The sequence below is a fragment of the Chroicocephalus ridibundus genome, chromosome 2, assembly GCF_963924245.1.
Source record: "Chroicocephalus ridibundus chromosome 2, bChrRid1.1, whole genome shotgun sequence".
Lineage (NCBI taxonomy): Eukaryota > Metazoa > Chordata > Aves > Charadriiformes > Laridae > Chroicocephalus > Chroicocephalus ridibundus.
In genome coordinates, this window is record NC_086285.1 from 88,893,816 (window position 1) to 88,908,562 (window position 14,747).

The 14,747-nt window shown below is 37.8% G+C and overlaps 1 protein-coding gene across 4 annotated transcripts; it reads right to left on the reverse strand.

The window, feature by feature from the left end:
* Nucleotides 1–258: 258 nt before the first annotated feature.
* Nucleotides 259–14,233, reverse strand: OTULIN (OTU deubiquitinase with linear linkage specificity). Of its 4 annotated transcripts, none has more exons than XM_063326132.1 (8): nt 13,728–14,190; nt 12,467–12,775; nt 8,681–8,754; nt 7,744–7,838; nt 6,291–6,434; nt 4,651–4,776; nt 3,350–3,619; nt 259–2,248 (listed from the first exon to the last, which is right to left on the reverse strand). In XM_063326132.1, exons 1-8 carry the CDS (start codon nt 13,895–13,897, stop codon nt 2,054–2,056), a joined length of 1,383 nt encoding a protein of 460 aa, XP_063182202.1. In that variant the 5' UTR covers nt 13,898–14,190; the 3' UTR covers nt 259–2,053. The 4 variants fall into 4 exon arrangements, with proteins under 4 accessions (XP_063182202.1, XP_063182205.1, XP_063182204.1 ...); XM_063326135.1 differs by lacking the exon at nt 13,728–14,190 and adding an exon at nt 14,197–14,233 and having other exon boundaries at nt 260–2,248; nt 12,467–12,771; XM_063326134.1 differs by lacking the exon at nt 13,728–14,190 and adding an exon at nt 14,197–14,229 and having other exon boundaries at nt 260–2,248.
* Nucleotides 14,234–14,747: the final 514 nt, after the last annotated feature.

A 14,747-nucleotide genomic window follows, 5' to 3' on the forward strand; every position in this document is an offset into this window, starting at 1 on the left:
AAGCCAACCTCAGTTTTTCTACTGTTTGTTACTCAACTTCTGCAGGAACAATACGTGACTTAAGGTGTACCCGTGCCTTGTGCTCAGCCCTGTACAAGCCAATTATGTGAATTGTTACACACCCAACCAACGGCTGCAAACTCAGCCCTTAAAAAGCCTCTGCTTTAGAGGCTTTTGTCCTACATTCAGAGCCACTGCTCTAAAGGTATGACAAAGACGCCTTTTTCAAAGAGGTGTTAAGTTTTAATCTCAAGAATATATCACAATTAGAAGTCATCAAGATTTAAATAATTTCATTTATTTAAATCAAAACTACAACTTTTCTCCCATAGCTCAGTGAGTCGCAAAGGTTAGTTTATTTCTCTTTCCCTTTCAGCATTACTTGGGTAACAGCAATTCAGGGAAATTTTTTTTGCTGTCCCTGTGGAAGCAGCAAGCCAATCGTTACTTGTTTTACATACGTTGCCACACCTCGCAGCTTTCAAGAAATAACTAACTTGTTCAAGGATTTCAAAATTAAAAACTCAAAAATACAAAGCTAGGGAGAAAATAGGGCATAAAACAAGAAAAAAATATACTGCCAGGTGAATTGCTTTATTTGTATTCCCTTGTAGCTCCCAGAAGTTTTCAGTAACAGATCAAACCAGTTGTTTTAAAAGGCAAAGACAACATGATAAATATAACACTGAGGACATGATCGACTTCCTTAAGATACGTCTAAAACATTTTAGAACATGGTGAATACACATTCTCATTGTCTAACTACCTTTCGTAATAAAGGTTAACAAACAAATGAATTTTAAGTAGAACAAAACAGAATTGGAAGTTTTGCATGTCATTTCCTCCAGAATATCTGAAAGAAAAGTAGTTCTTATAATCTTATCCCTTGTATAGAAGGCGGCCTTCCAAGGGAAGCTAAGTGATCTGTGTATGACCAGCGTTTCATTTAAATCAACATTCACTCTCTTGTTCCAAGAATCACCTGTAGGGCACACTTCCACTTTAAGCTAAAGGTGAAGCTTTTATTATTACCTTAATTTTTAAGTATGTCAGCTCTCCCAGCATCTGATATATTCTGTATTCCTTCAATTTAAAGCATAATGAATAATTCTAAGCGGAAACAGAACCTCCCCAGATACCCCTCCCAAGAGTGGAGAAGTTGCACCACAAGTTTACTTCCATCTACTGCACTCCCTGGACAAATTAAAATCCTGATGTTCTCCACAGCAGCTGCCAGCGAGGATTAACATTACAGGAACACTAATATGAAGAGACATGGAAGTTAGTGGGCACGTGGTTATCTCATACCAGCTATCACAATTGGCGCGGGAATTTTGTGTAGGTCTTGAATTTCTGACTCACTAATAAACAACTTCTATACTCCCTTACTATGAAGTCTCTTTGCCACGATCCTCCCAAGGAGTTGAAAGGGGAAGAGCTCTTTATTTTCTGTGTAACAGACAACTGGCTTCTAAATAAGAGATATTCATGTTGGAAAAACCCCAAAGCATTAGAAAACTTTAAAAAACATCTTTTGTAGCATAAAACATGTCAGGCATTAAATTCCAACTGCAAAAGAATTATATTGCTTCCCGAGACCCAAGATGTGTACAAATTGCTTCTAAGCAGCATTAGAAACATCAGTCAGGACACTGCCACCTTACTTTTCCAAAAATTTCAATTCATCATTATCTCATTATTTCAGGGAGCAGAAGGTCAGCTCATTACAGAGCCTCACCTATCTTAAAAGAAGTAAATCTATAGTTTTTGCATTCCTATTCAGAATAAGGCCTTCAAAAACAAAAAAAAGAGGACTGCAGAAGTTTCCTTTTTTTTTTTTTTATGGGCAACAAAAGCTATACTTGCAAAATTTTTGCCTTTTAAGGTAGTACCTATTTGATACCTTAGTTCAGATGTAAACTTCTAAAACATGGATTTCAAGTTGTAGATTTAATAACTCAGATTTCATCATCACCCTGTTTCAAAACAGCACTGGAAACCCCAATAAGCAGCACAGGTTTGTCTGCCAAAAAAAAAAAAAAAAATCGCTTGTTTACAGCATAGTCTCTTGGCACATTCTGACTGGAATATTATAATGTCTGTCATCTTCAGTTATGAGAGTCACCACAGGCCAGTCCTCCTCTGGGTCGTTGGGATAAAGCGTGATGAATTCATCAGTACTGTATTTATATAATCTGTACACTTGGATGGTATACTGCAGAGCATAAGCAAGGAGAAACATTTCCACCTACATTGGAAAAAAGCAGAAATATGACGTGTAAAATTAAACATACCTTTTACAAGATATTTCTCATAAAAGTACTAAACTACTACCTATCAGATGTAATTTTTCAAAGAAAAAAACAGGAAGAAAAGTAAATGAGAATATATACATGAGCATCTCTTGTTCAGCATCTCAATCATTCAAGCCATTCTTAACTTGCTGCATGAATACCTCTAAGACACTATGCCTTTAACATGGAGCTCTTCAGACCCAACAATAGTACTAAAGAAAAGCTACTTTATACAGAGAATCCCACCTCCCTGCTGCCATGAACAGGTAGGAAAGACATTCTCTCACATCAGTATTCATCCCATTAAGTCACTAAACCAGTCAAGAATGGGTTTCAGGCACTGATCCCTTCTCTCTTAGAGGGTACTCTGAACTCTCCAGCCAAATAAAAAGCAAACGGAAAGCCTCTACAAAACTTGTTGATATCAAAAGAAATTCAGAGGAAAAAAAAAAAAATGGCAAGTCTTCTCTCTTGTCTGCTACAGTGGCAAGCATATCCTGTTCTAAGTAACAGTTTACAAATAGCACTGAAATAAAAGAAAATCTAGTAAAAAAATACGCAACATTACTTATTTCCTAAACTAAGCAGCAAACTAAGCAGACACCCACTAATCAGCTAATTTAACAGCACCAGCAACCTGTCTCATCTATTAGTTGTCAGATTTTTAAGCTAATAAACAAAACAAATACTTCCATGTTTCCAGTGTCTATAATCAAGTAGCGAATTTAACTGCAGTACCACACTTGTAACATATTCAATGGGATTTTTTTAAAATGGAAGTTCTAAAATCTCTCAGACTACTCAGCTCATTAACCACTACACACTTTGGTTTGGGGCTTTTCGTGATATGTATATGATTTCTGCAACATACAAGGCAGTAATTGTCATTAAATCAACATTTAAAAGGAAGGTCTTTACAGACCCTTACTACAGCCATGCAGTTCTACTATATTTTTCCCCAATAAAAGACCTGACAAAAGCTGTATTTCTTAAACCACTTTAAACGAAAACCTCCAAAACAGGAAAATAACAATGTAAAAACAATCTCTCCTTACTTGTTCAAGGCCTCCACTGTGACCTATATGATTCAAGTGATTATGCATTAACTGGCAAGGGTTGCTAGAGGTATCCCGTGCAAACAGTAACCATGAGAAGACAGGAACTCTCCTTCCATTTTTATCATCGTTGTACAATTCAATGGCAGTGTTAAGCATCAAAAACTTCAGTGCTTCATAGAGACTATACTCCTCCTCTTCATTTTTAAACAATTTATCACAAGCTTGTTGTTTCTCAATAGGACCCTTGATTTCACTTATGTTCTTCCACTATGAAAAAAAATAACACACACAACATGTATCAATAGCCATCACCATGCAAGACCTGCAAAAAGACACTTGTGAATCGTCATATGCACAGAATAGGCACTCAAAATTTAACTTATTATAGGCTTTGTGCCTTTTTAAAAACCACTTGAGAGTATTTCCACAGCTGTAGTCCTGTCAAGATCAAGTTGAGTTAATCTGATTTTGCTTAAATTAGTCCTTCAACAAAGCAAAAGAAGGGAATATTCAAAATGGTTCCAAGGTGGCAAAACAAATGTTGTCATGGTGCAATAGGCAATAACAACCTGCCTGTTTCCTATATTATAAATCCTACTTCCTTCATATTTTTTACATTTCAGTTACTGATAATGCGTATTTCATTCACACGATCAGAAACTGCTGGAATGCAGCCTTTAAAAAGTGCTTAAAAGCCTTCAAAAAAAAAAAAGAGGGTACGCAGAGTTTTTAAATAGGTTGCAGAGTTTCAAGGGGGTGAAAGACAGTATATTACCTAGGCAATATACTATTGGTAATATAGGTAATATATTACAAACATCAAAAGAGTGTAACCATTTTCCTGTTACATTAACCTAGAATAAAAAGGTATAAACACAGAACAAAAATTACTCCTTTGAAATTACTTCAGCATTATTCTGTACTTTTTTTTTCTTTCCATGACCTGTTCAAGGTAGCAACAGCATTTATCCATAGGATACATCATTCCTTGAAATTAATACAAAAAAATAACAGAGGCGAAATATTACTTTGTTACATTAATTTCTTCATTGAAACCTGTCTAATAGCTTTCTGCAGAGCTTACAAATTAATTCGAGTATCAGGCTAACGCAAGCAGTGGAAGACCAGAAAACTCCCACAGATCCAATTCTTTTCTTTATTTTTTTTTTGCAGTGTACATACAAAAAAGTGACTTCTTTCTTTAGTGAAAGCATCTTTATGCTAAATTGACCACACTCAAAAATCATTGTAATTTTTTTATTTGCAAGTGACCAAGAATAAACAAATACTTTTCCAACCTTTTTCCTTAGAAGTATTAAATATTCTTTAATTTCTTCATTTATTTCTCCCATCTTCCTGCCCAGTTTCTGTTTTAGCTGCCACTGCTTGATCCAGTCATATTTGCTCAGCAAATTTTCAGAAAGCTGTACGTTGAGAGAAGAAAAGGCAAATTAAGTCAGAAATCTTGAAAGAAAAAGCCACCAACTCACATGTTATTATTTTACTGACTCCCCTCACTCCCCCCAAAGATTTTGCACCTTAAAACGATCCCTCGTATGTTCTTCTGAACATATGTCATACTAAGATGACCATAACTGAACACAATTGGCTCTTTATAATACTTGCTGGATAACAGCCAGAATACGGGTCTATAACTATTTCCAGATCTAACCAATACATAAGCACTGGAAAAATTAATCTCTCTAAGTTACACATGGCTGGTTTTTTTTATTTGAAAAAACTCCTCCAGCACCAGGTGACAGTGACTGTGTTTGAAAGTGTCCCCAAACCAACAGAAGAGAAGGTTAAAGACGTGATGACATCCACCAGATAATCCAAAAGTCTCGGTGGAGTGCAAACGACTTAGTCCAGAACACACAAGCTATGTTTTCTTTTCAGGATACATAATTAAAACACTACGGGACTGGTTTTCTTATAAAAAAGAAAACAACTAGAAATGGGCATGTACGCGTAGTTTTAAATTAAAAACAAAAAACAGACAACTGCTAGCTGTCACAACACACATTTCTCTTATGTGCCTTCTGCTTTGATGCATTAACAGTTTATCATTTCAATCTGTTTGTTTTATAGTTTTTTCAAACCTTTTTCAAAAAAGTGTTAATTACCATATGACATGCTTTCTTCTATAAATCAGTAGAAGAAAAATAAGTGAACATCATTACAAACTGCACAGTACACCATTTTAAATAGTTTGCATGTTCTTTAAAGGAGTACTGGGAAACTATCTTCTATAGTTTGATAATGTGAAGAGGGCTATCAGCTGGGAAATTTTTTTTTATAAAAAGGAAATCTTTTTCCAATGCACTGCTGCAGTTAGAAACATTTCATAGAAATATTTTTTACCAGTAATTACAAAAACATATCAGCAGATGCTTACTTAATAACGATAGTGACCACAATGAGAAATTTTAAGATGGCCTCTAAAGTTATACAGAAATCTACTTTCTAAAGAAACCACATATGATACACAAGAACACATATGATAATTTTGAAAAGCTGGAGTGGTTTATGTTTTTTTTTTTTGTTTTTTTTTTTTTTTTTTTTTTTTTTCAAATGTGCTTAGAATAAGTTTATATTTTTTGTTATTACCAGCTGTCTTGTGGGAGACCTCTTACTGTTGTATTACATGCAGTAAGAAGAAACCAAGAGGGCAAGATGAACATAGACAAGTTACACTACAGCCAGCACTATAGTAACATTTATACATTGTAAACTGGAAACTAAGGGGACCTGGACTCAGTTCCAAGTTGAAAGGATCACTGTAAACGTACAACAAAACTGAATGCTACCACTTATTAATTCAAGGATATTAAGAATTGAGCATATATAGCAAAACAGAGAAATGATATCATAAAATTATCAAATAGGTTAGAACCAACATTCCTCTACTGCCAGAAGATGAGAGTTTGACACATACCATGGTAAAATCCTCACTCTGCAGCCAGCTTGGTAACTGAGTAGCTTGGCTTAGTGCCTGGAAAAGAGTTGCTCTGAGAGCACAGTAGTTATCACCTCGCACTCTCCTTATAGATGCAAACTTCTGAGCAACTGCTTCATATCCCTAGAAGAAAAAAAAAGACACAAAATGCAAATATCATGAAAGCATCAATAAAACCTGTTAAGGTCATGCATTGGTACCATAAAAGATATTCGAATATTAACATCCAAATGCTAATGCTATTTAAAAAACAGGGGTTGATCCGCTACTCATTCTGGAAGTTCAAACGCTTTGTCACAAATTATTCTTTGAAAAAAAAAAAAACCAACAAAAACTTCCTTAGTTGTGCTGAATAACAAACAAGAAACCAAAGAAATTGAAGTAGATAATTGGTTGGTTGTTGCATTTACGTGAGAACAGTGCAGAAATATCATAGAAATGTGGGTGGCTGACCTAATTAAGTTTCAAAAAAAAAATCCAAACATACAAACATACACACACGAGACTATAAATGTAAAAAATGTATCATGCTCTATATCATGCTTACAAGAAGTTTCAGCTATAATTTATTCCATTTATGCAATACGTGTCACACGTAGCTTGGTTTTGCCTCAGGGAAAATTTGTGTTTACACTGAAATATCTTGACACATGCCTCAGCATGTTTGTCCCCTTCCTGCTGTTCCCATATGAACACTTTTAGCAGAAGCATCAACGTTGAAATGTAACTTTTGAAGATCAGCATGTCTCTTCGGCTAACCTAGCAAAAGCCAATGCCCAATCCATCAGTATTTCTCATACTAATCTCCTGAAGGTCACACTTGAATCTTTTGATTTATGGAAAGTATTTTTTAGGTTTACTCAGACACACCACTGAATTTTCAAATTGCATTGAAAAACAAAAAAAATCCAACCAACCTTATGCTTTGTTTTCTACCACTCTAGCTCAAGATTAATATGAGAAAACTAGTCCAGAACCTACAAAAAAATAAGAATTCTGGAAAAATTTAAGAAAAACTGAGTCTATTCATTAAAGCTTTCCATCTTAAAAGTCATGCAATTCATCAACTTCAGTTATTTGCCTTCTGCGAAAAAGTTTGGTTATCTGCTCTGCCATTTCAACAGCCCAGAAAATTACCATTTTTAATGGTAATTTTAATTACCACAAATTTTAAAATTCATTTGAAAACAGTAATGAAGAACAATATTAATTAAAACCCTAAACTATCAACAAGTAGCCTTGCTAAAAAGCACATTTTGAATGAGTACAAACAAAACCATCTTCCAGGTGCCTGCCACTTGTAAGAGCAGACACTGTAAAACACTGCTATTGTGTTTCCCATTTTAAGGATTGTTCCCATAGGAAGTCACCTACTAAATGTACAAAGGAAAACAAAAAGCCCAACAAAATTCAACAAAAAGAGAAATGGTACCTTTCTCATCCTTTTTGCTACTGGTGTATTTCCTCTCCATTCTTTTCTGCAGTATTCCATGATGTCCATTTCGGGTGCAACACTTAGTTTATATTCTGTCAAAATAGAACATGTAACATTGTACTGAGAACTGTGAAACAGCGCAACATAGAAAAAGCACTGAATTTCTAAATACACTGTATCACTTTAAAGTAACATTGGTATCAAAATGAGACAGGCAGCACAACCTGTAGCTACTAAGTAATTATTAGTATGGGGCAGGGGAACAGCTGTCTCTCAAAATAACAACTGAACAAAAATAATAAGGTAGTCCAAGAAAACAGAGAACACACTGTTCTTCTCTTCTGCAAAATATTAATTGGCAAAAACTAGAAATTAATAAAGTATGCTTCATTTTCATAGCAAGCAGAAAAATATTTGACAAAAGCTTCTCCTTTCAGCAGCCAGACTATAAAAGAGAAAGATAATAGATCTTTCTGAATAAACCAGAAAAAAAGGGCAGAAAGAAGAAATACAGTTTTCTCTTGTAATCCCAACAGCCTTCATTCCAAAACACATAACACTATGGTTATCAAGGGATCCCAGTAACAGATGCTGCTGTAATGACTATAAATCAGCAATTTTCAATCGCAACGCTCGTAGGCTATATGACTGCTTTCCAAAGGATTCACATCCTCTTGTAAAGTAACTATAGAAACATGGGAAAAAACATACTAAGAGCAACTAGTTTTAGATAAAATTTATCTTTTTGTCAATTAGACTGTACAATGTACTCAGTCATGATAAATAACTTCTATTGCATACAGAGACATCTGTGCACAAAAATCCTTGGAAATGAGGGTGTTAAATCATGACATATTGGTGTGATGATCTATAATGAATTACTGTGATAAATTGTAATACCGTCTTTGAAACACCACACAAAGTTAGAATGTACCTGAAGAACTTGTCTCACAAAGTAGTATTTTCTCTCTCTCTATTTCTTCTGCGTCACGATACATGTCCTCCTCACTGCAATAAAAACCAACACATACTTAATGTAACAGCACAAATCTTAGTCATTTATCTTTCCCCCCATTTACAGCTACACACAAGTACTTAAGTCTTTCTCCAACTATAAATTCAACGTGACGTGCTTTCCATTTTACACACTTTCATAAAAACATGAGTTATCAAAAAAAAGTTTAAAACACCTCTCAACGATTCCCCTCCCTATTTATGACACCACCGTTGGTAATGAATCACTGCCTGAATTCGCTCTTTCTGGTTGTATGGAGACTACACAGTACTAACGTCCCTTTGTATTTGTAAGTTTTAAAGGATAAATTTGCAAAATATAGAACCAAAATGCCTACTTGCTGAGTATATGAATACTACAACCTATGCACGCAACTAGGAATGCATTACTCACCGGTGCTTTGTATCTGCGCTCCACTGGGGCTGAGCAACGTGCTTAACTACAAGCAGAATATGCAACAGAATACCACGATGAAAAGTAACTAGCTATCTGCAGCTGGTTTGAATGCTATGAACTCAAAGAAAACAAAATTCTAAGTGTGATTCAAAGTGCAGCCTACAGGCTAACTGAAATCCAGACAAACGCTTCTTCCTCAAATAATATTGCTTTTTTGGTCAAGATACACTGTCTTAAGAGTCAAATGTCTCCATATGAGCCTATATACAGACATTCTGAAGTCAAGTTATGACCACGAGGAAAGACATGAGGGCCTAAAAGATTTTGTTTCCATGCATAGCCTAGAATTATCAAGAATAGCTCTCGAAGCTAGGGTGTGAACATTATTGTTGAGAATGCAGGTCCACACAGTGCTCAAAAACCAGACAATAAATTGCACATTCCTTTAAACATGATTATGAGTGGCATTTGTCATATAATTGCACCTAGCAAATAAACTTTAAAAACATCACACAGTTTCACAGCTAAAATACTTCAAAAAAAATTATACACCACCGAACATACTAGTAAATTGTTTAGGCTTATTACTAAAAGAAGGTTACACTGAAAGTTTATATTTTGAAGAAAATACACATACAGAAAAAAAACCTGTAAGTATTATTTGTCGCCCACTACTATTAGTAGCTTCTAATCTACTACTAAAAAAACTCAAACCACAGTGTGCTTGCAAAAGACCAGCAAGAAATTAAGGCAATGACCCTGCCCCATCTTACACTACTAAGAGAAGACAAGCAGTTAGGAAGACTGCAAGAAAGGGTTTAATGTAGCCAGCTGGTAATTAGGATACACTGGTAAATTATGGCGCTCTATTTCTTTTTCTTTATATCCAAACCAGCTTACTTAAAGGTAGCATTTCTAACCCATTTGCATGTATTTCCCTTGAGAGCAAGAAAATGTGTAGTATAAAGACAAATATAGCTAATACCAGGAAACTGTCATCTACTGTGCAGTCATATGAAACTACAGTTTAGTTTTTACTCAAATTTCAAACCTTTAACTTTCAAACTAGGTTTCCTGGGTTCTCAAGTAGCTGCTTGAAATCCAGTTTTTAACAATGCTACATAATAATTAAGAGAAACAACAGATGCAGTTGATATTAAACATAGTACTCCATAAAAAGAGTACTACTTTCTGAGAAGAAAAGTCACAGAAATATGTATCCCAAGTCTTTATCCTCATTACAGTGTGGCACTGGACAAACCCGAATTTCCATGCATAATCCTATTTCTCAGCAGAGATTAAGGTCCATTAAGGTTTGTGAAGAATTTCAAAAAAATTAACCACCTTGAAAATACTACGAAAAAAACCCAAACAACTTGGTATCCAACAGCAGTGATCTCTAGCCTACCTCATCTATAAGCTAAGTATTTAAAATATGAAACAACAACTTTCCCCGCTGAGCATGAACAAATCTGCTTCTACAAGGGCTCTCATGGGAGGTGGTGGAGCAGGGGGGAAGCATTACTTTGGGACACCTCCTGGAATACATTTAGGCTATAATGCACAAAGAGAAAAAGTGCTTAATTTAGAAAACTAGTGAGGTTACTCAAAGAAGTTTGGTGCAGAGTAAGCAGTGGCACTCTTCTACAGATATCACCTCATTTTCTTTCTGGGAGTTGACAAAATATAACCCACAGATTCAGAACCTGACAGATTAACACTCAACGTAAACAAAGTACTGCAATTTAACTGAGTTGGTTTGAAATCAAGGCAGCTAAGAGGTGTAATCCATCTGCACAGGCACTCTCATTTCAGAGTTGAAAGTGCATCTTAACATCATTCTAGCATAGTAACTGTTAAGGAAATCTGTGGAAACGAGAATGTGGAAACTAAAGCCTTTTCCTATTAATCTTCACATTAATATCTAACAATGGAGTGAAAATAAAATAACGGAAAAGAATGACATGAAAACACGCATGCACAAAATAAAAAAGTGCACAGTGTTGTGTGTAAACACTTACATTGCTGAACTAGTAAATCAGATCCTGCTGAATCAAAGATACCAAGGAAAAAAAACAGGATGTCAGATTTTACTCAGAGTATCCTGGGCTTTGCATTTTAAAAACAAACAACAAAAAAGCTCCCACACCACCAAAAAACCCTAAACCCCAACAGCAAGTAAAACTAAGCTGGAGAGAAGGGAAAGGATTATGGGCAAAATATAAACAAACAGTTTTATACTAACAGATTTGCAGGACTAGAACTCCCAGTACTGAAGATGCCATAGAAAACAAAAACAATGCTTGAAGTCTTCCGCTTGTTATCATGAAGGGAGGAATATTTAATTTTTTTATGTCAGATCAAACTCATTGCTATTAATATTAGTATGCCAAATAACAGCTACTTTAAAAATTCAGAAGGACAGAGAACCTTATGTACCACATGTTTGAATATTTACATGAATCTGTGTATTAATGTTAAATGAGAATTAATATTAAACCACTCACATTAACATATTAGACTGTACTTAAATTACAGAGTAATTTAAGCATGAAGTAAGATTTTAAAAGCATACTTGAAAACATGTACTTATTTTTAGTGACTTTTCACTAAGTCAGCACTTATTGTAGATTTTGGACATTCTCTAAACTAGTCCACTGGCTACCTATAGAGAGGGGGTTAATTAGAAATCACTTTCTTCTCCTAGTATATTAATGTATTCTTCAACAACATAAAGCCGCTCTGAATGTACATTAATTTTGTTTCCAGAAGTTTGGAATATCTTTTTCTAAAACCTTCCAATTTATTTTTTTCCTCCAGATACCAAATATTCTTGTAAAGACTTCTACTATCAAATCTGAATCACACAAATAAATTTTTTACTTCAGCCTATAGCAGGACATTTACAAAAAACCAAACACACACAAAGCTGAAGTGTTAGGATTTAGAAAAGCCTTATATGATTTTCAGCACTGCACCTAACAAACTGTTTGGAAGGCTAAAAGCAAGCTACCAGAGTAGCTGCCTTCAATTCTGAGTCTCCCATTCTCTGCATGCTACTCTTAAGAGCTTAATGTCGCATCAGTTATTCCCTTGGATGGGGAAAGAAGGCCACTAATAAACTGTAAAAATAAGCAATTTATCTAATGGGTGAAGGTAGCCTTCAAAGTTTAAGATTTGACGTTTGGACCTATTTCACTAAGACATTACTGCAGATGAAATTTTGCCAAGAAATTAACTTTCACAAACTGGAAGTACCCCTCCCTTTCTATAGAAAAACTGTTCATATATAAAGAAAAAAATCCTCACTTGTCCTCAGATGATTCCACTGCTGAACAATTACCAGACATGGATAGGTACAGTTCACAGTCACTAAATGCATCCTGATCTGTCTCCTCAGGTCTCCTGGTACTTCTGTGGTCTTTGCTTATTTCTGATGTATATTGCTCTTTCTGGTCAGTAGTTGCGTGTGCTGAACCAAGTTCATTAGAAGGAACACCAACTTCCTCTTCATGCTGCATCAACTGTACGGTGGCAGCACTTTCTTTTTTCTGTGTCTGTTCTGCACCTGCAGAAAGGCTGGTTGGTTCCGTCATCCACCCTTGAAAATTATCCTGGCTTTGAAGAATGGAGAAATGTATGAAGAGCATCTCTCACAGAAGGAAAAAAGCACACGTTTGAAGAAAATTACAGTATTTTGATACTTATATTCTGAGGATTCAGAGGGTACTTAAATTATTCAAAAGCAGGAACAAGAGGCAGAATAGTGTGGTAAGATAACACAGCACCCAAGCTATTTTCAAACTCGTCTCCTTGGCAAGCCAATTTCATTTCTCACCGAGGCTAATCCGTGCCAGTTCCTCAAACACAACCCACACTAGAATCAGGTATTATCACCTAAAAACCTGAGGATTAACAGAAACCCCAAGGAAACAAGTTTCAGTCCTGCAAGAGGAAGATTTTCACAGACTCACCTGGTGCTTCATGAAACTTCTCATTGCACCGGGATTATTGCTCAATACAAAAACTTCTGATCTTTGTTTCTTCCAATACAATTTCCAAGTTATTACGACAGGACTGTCTACAATCCATTCTACCAAGTTCTCCAAAGGTTTAGATTGTGCTCATATAGCAAATTTTCAGGAATGTTTACCTTAAATTGATACATAACCCTCCCCCCAAAAATTACAGGTTGCTTCGCGGTTGCCACATTCGTGTTCTAGACAATTCTTACCATTGTTACACAGGCTGATCACTTCAGAAATTAGAGTTTTAATAGCCACTACATACCTTAAATATACACCTTAAAACTGCACAACTCGTTTCTATCTTCGGATAGAAGACTGCCACACACCCTTCTACCCCAGATGTCACTGTCCTTTCGCGCTCGAGCCCTGCTATATACCGAGCTGTTCTGCAGAACCAAGCTCAGGAGAAGACCTGCACGCCTTGTTCCCATTGCTCCCAGCCCCGTTCCCCAGGGAAGGACGAGACAGGCTCGGTACAGCACACGACCCACCGTACCCACACCGCGACCCACCGCACCCACACCGGCCGGCCGAGCCCTCACCTTTCCGGCACGTCCTGTCCCGCGGGACCACGGGCCCCACACAGCTCAGCGCCGCCCGACCGGGCGCTGGAGGTTGCCCCCGCTACGGCTGCCCCCTGCCCGGGGCCGTGGGGGTCGCACAGCGAGCCGCCTCCCGCCGCGCCCCTCCCGGCCCGCCGCTGGCCGCTCATGCCGCCGGGGCCGCGTTGCCGGTTACAACGGGCGCCGGTTACAACGGGCGCCGGTTACAACGGGCGCCGGTTACAACGGGCGCCGGTTACAACGGGCGCCGGTTACAACGGGCGCCGGTTACAACGGGCGCCGGTTACAACGGGCGCCGGTTACAACGGGCGCCGGTTACAACGGGCGCCGGTTACAACGGGCGCCGGTTACAACGGGCGCCGGTACCCGCATGGCCACAGCAACAGGCGCGCGAGCGAGCGAGTACCCGCCCAGCCCTTGCGCGGCTCCGCAGCCGCTTCCTCCTCACCGGCTGCCGGCAGCCTCCGCGCCGATGTCATCACGCCGGAAACAGCGTGTATACGTGGGTGCGCTTCCCTCCCTTCCTTCCGGCCGGCTGCAGTCAGGCGGGGTAGGGTGGGCGGTGGCTGGGGAGGCGGAAGGGAGGTGTTGGTTCTCTCGTCCCCGCTGGTGACTGCGTGCCGGGGCTTACCGGTGAAAATCCCCAAGCTCGGGGACAACAGCGAGCTTTAAATATAGGAGCAGGGAGGGAGGGGGAGCGGAAGTCGAGTTGCTTTGCAGTCGTGAGATGCTCCGTATAAAAATACATGTGAGGAGGCCCAGCGCTGTGAGGATACACGCATACGTAACAGCCGCCGTGTGGAGCTTGTCAGAGGCTGGAAGGGCCTTCCAGGAACAAAAAACCACAAATTCTGATGTACCTTTATTAAACTCTAGACAGGAAGGAAACCTTCGTAGAGATTAAATGATAAACCTTTCAAAATTACGTGTTACTCAAGAGTTAAGCATACCCGGTGCTATTAAAAACCTACTACTGAGAACAGTAAAAAGTAGGAAAGC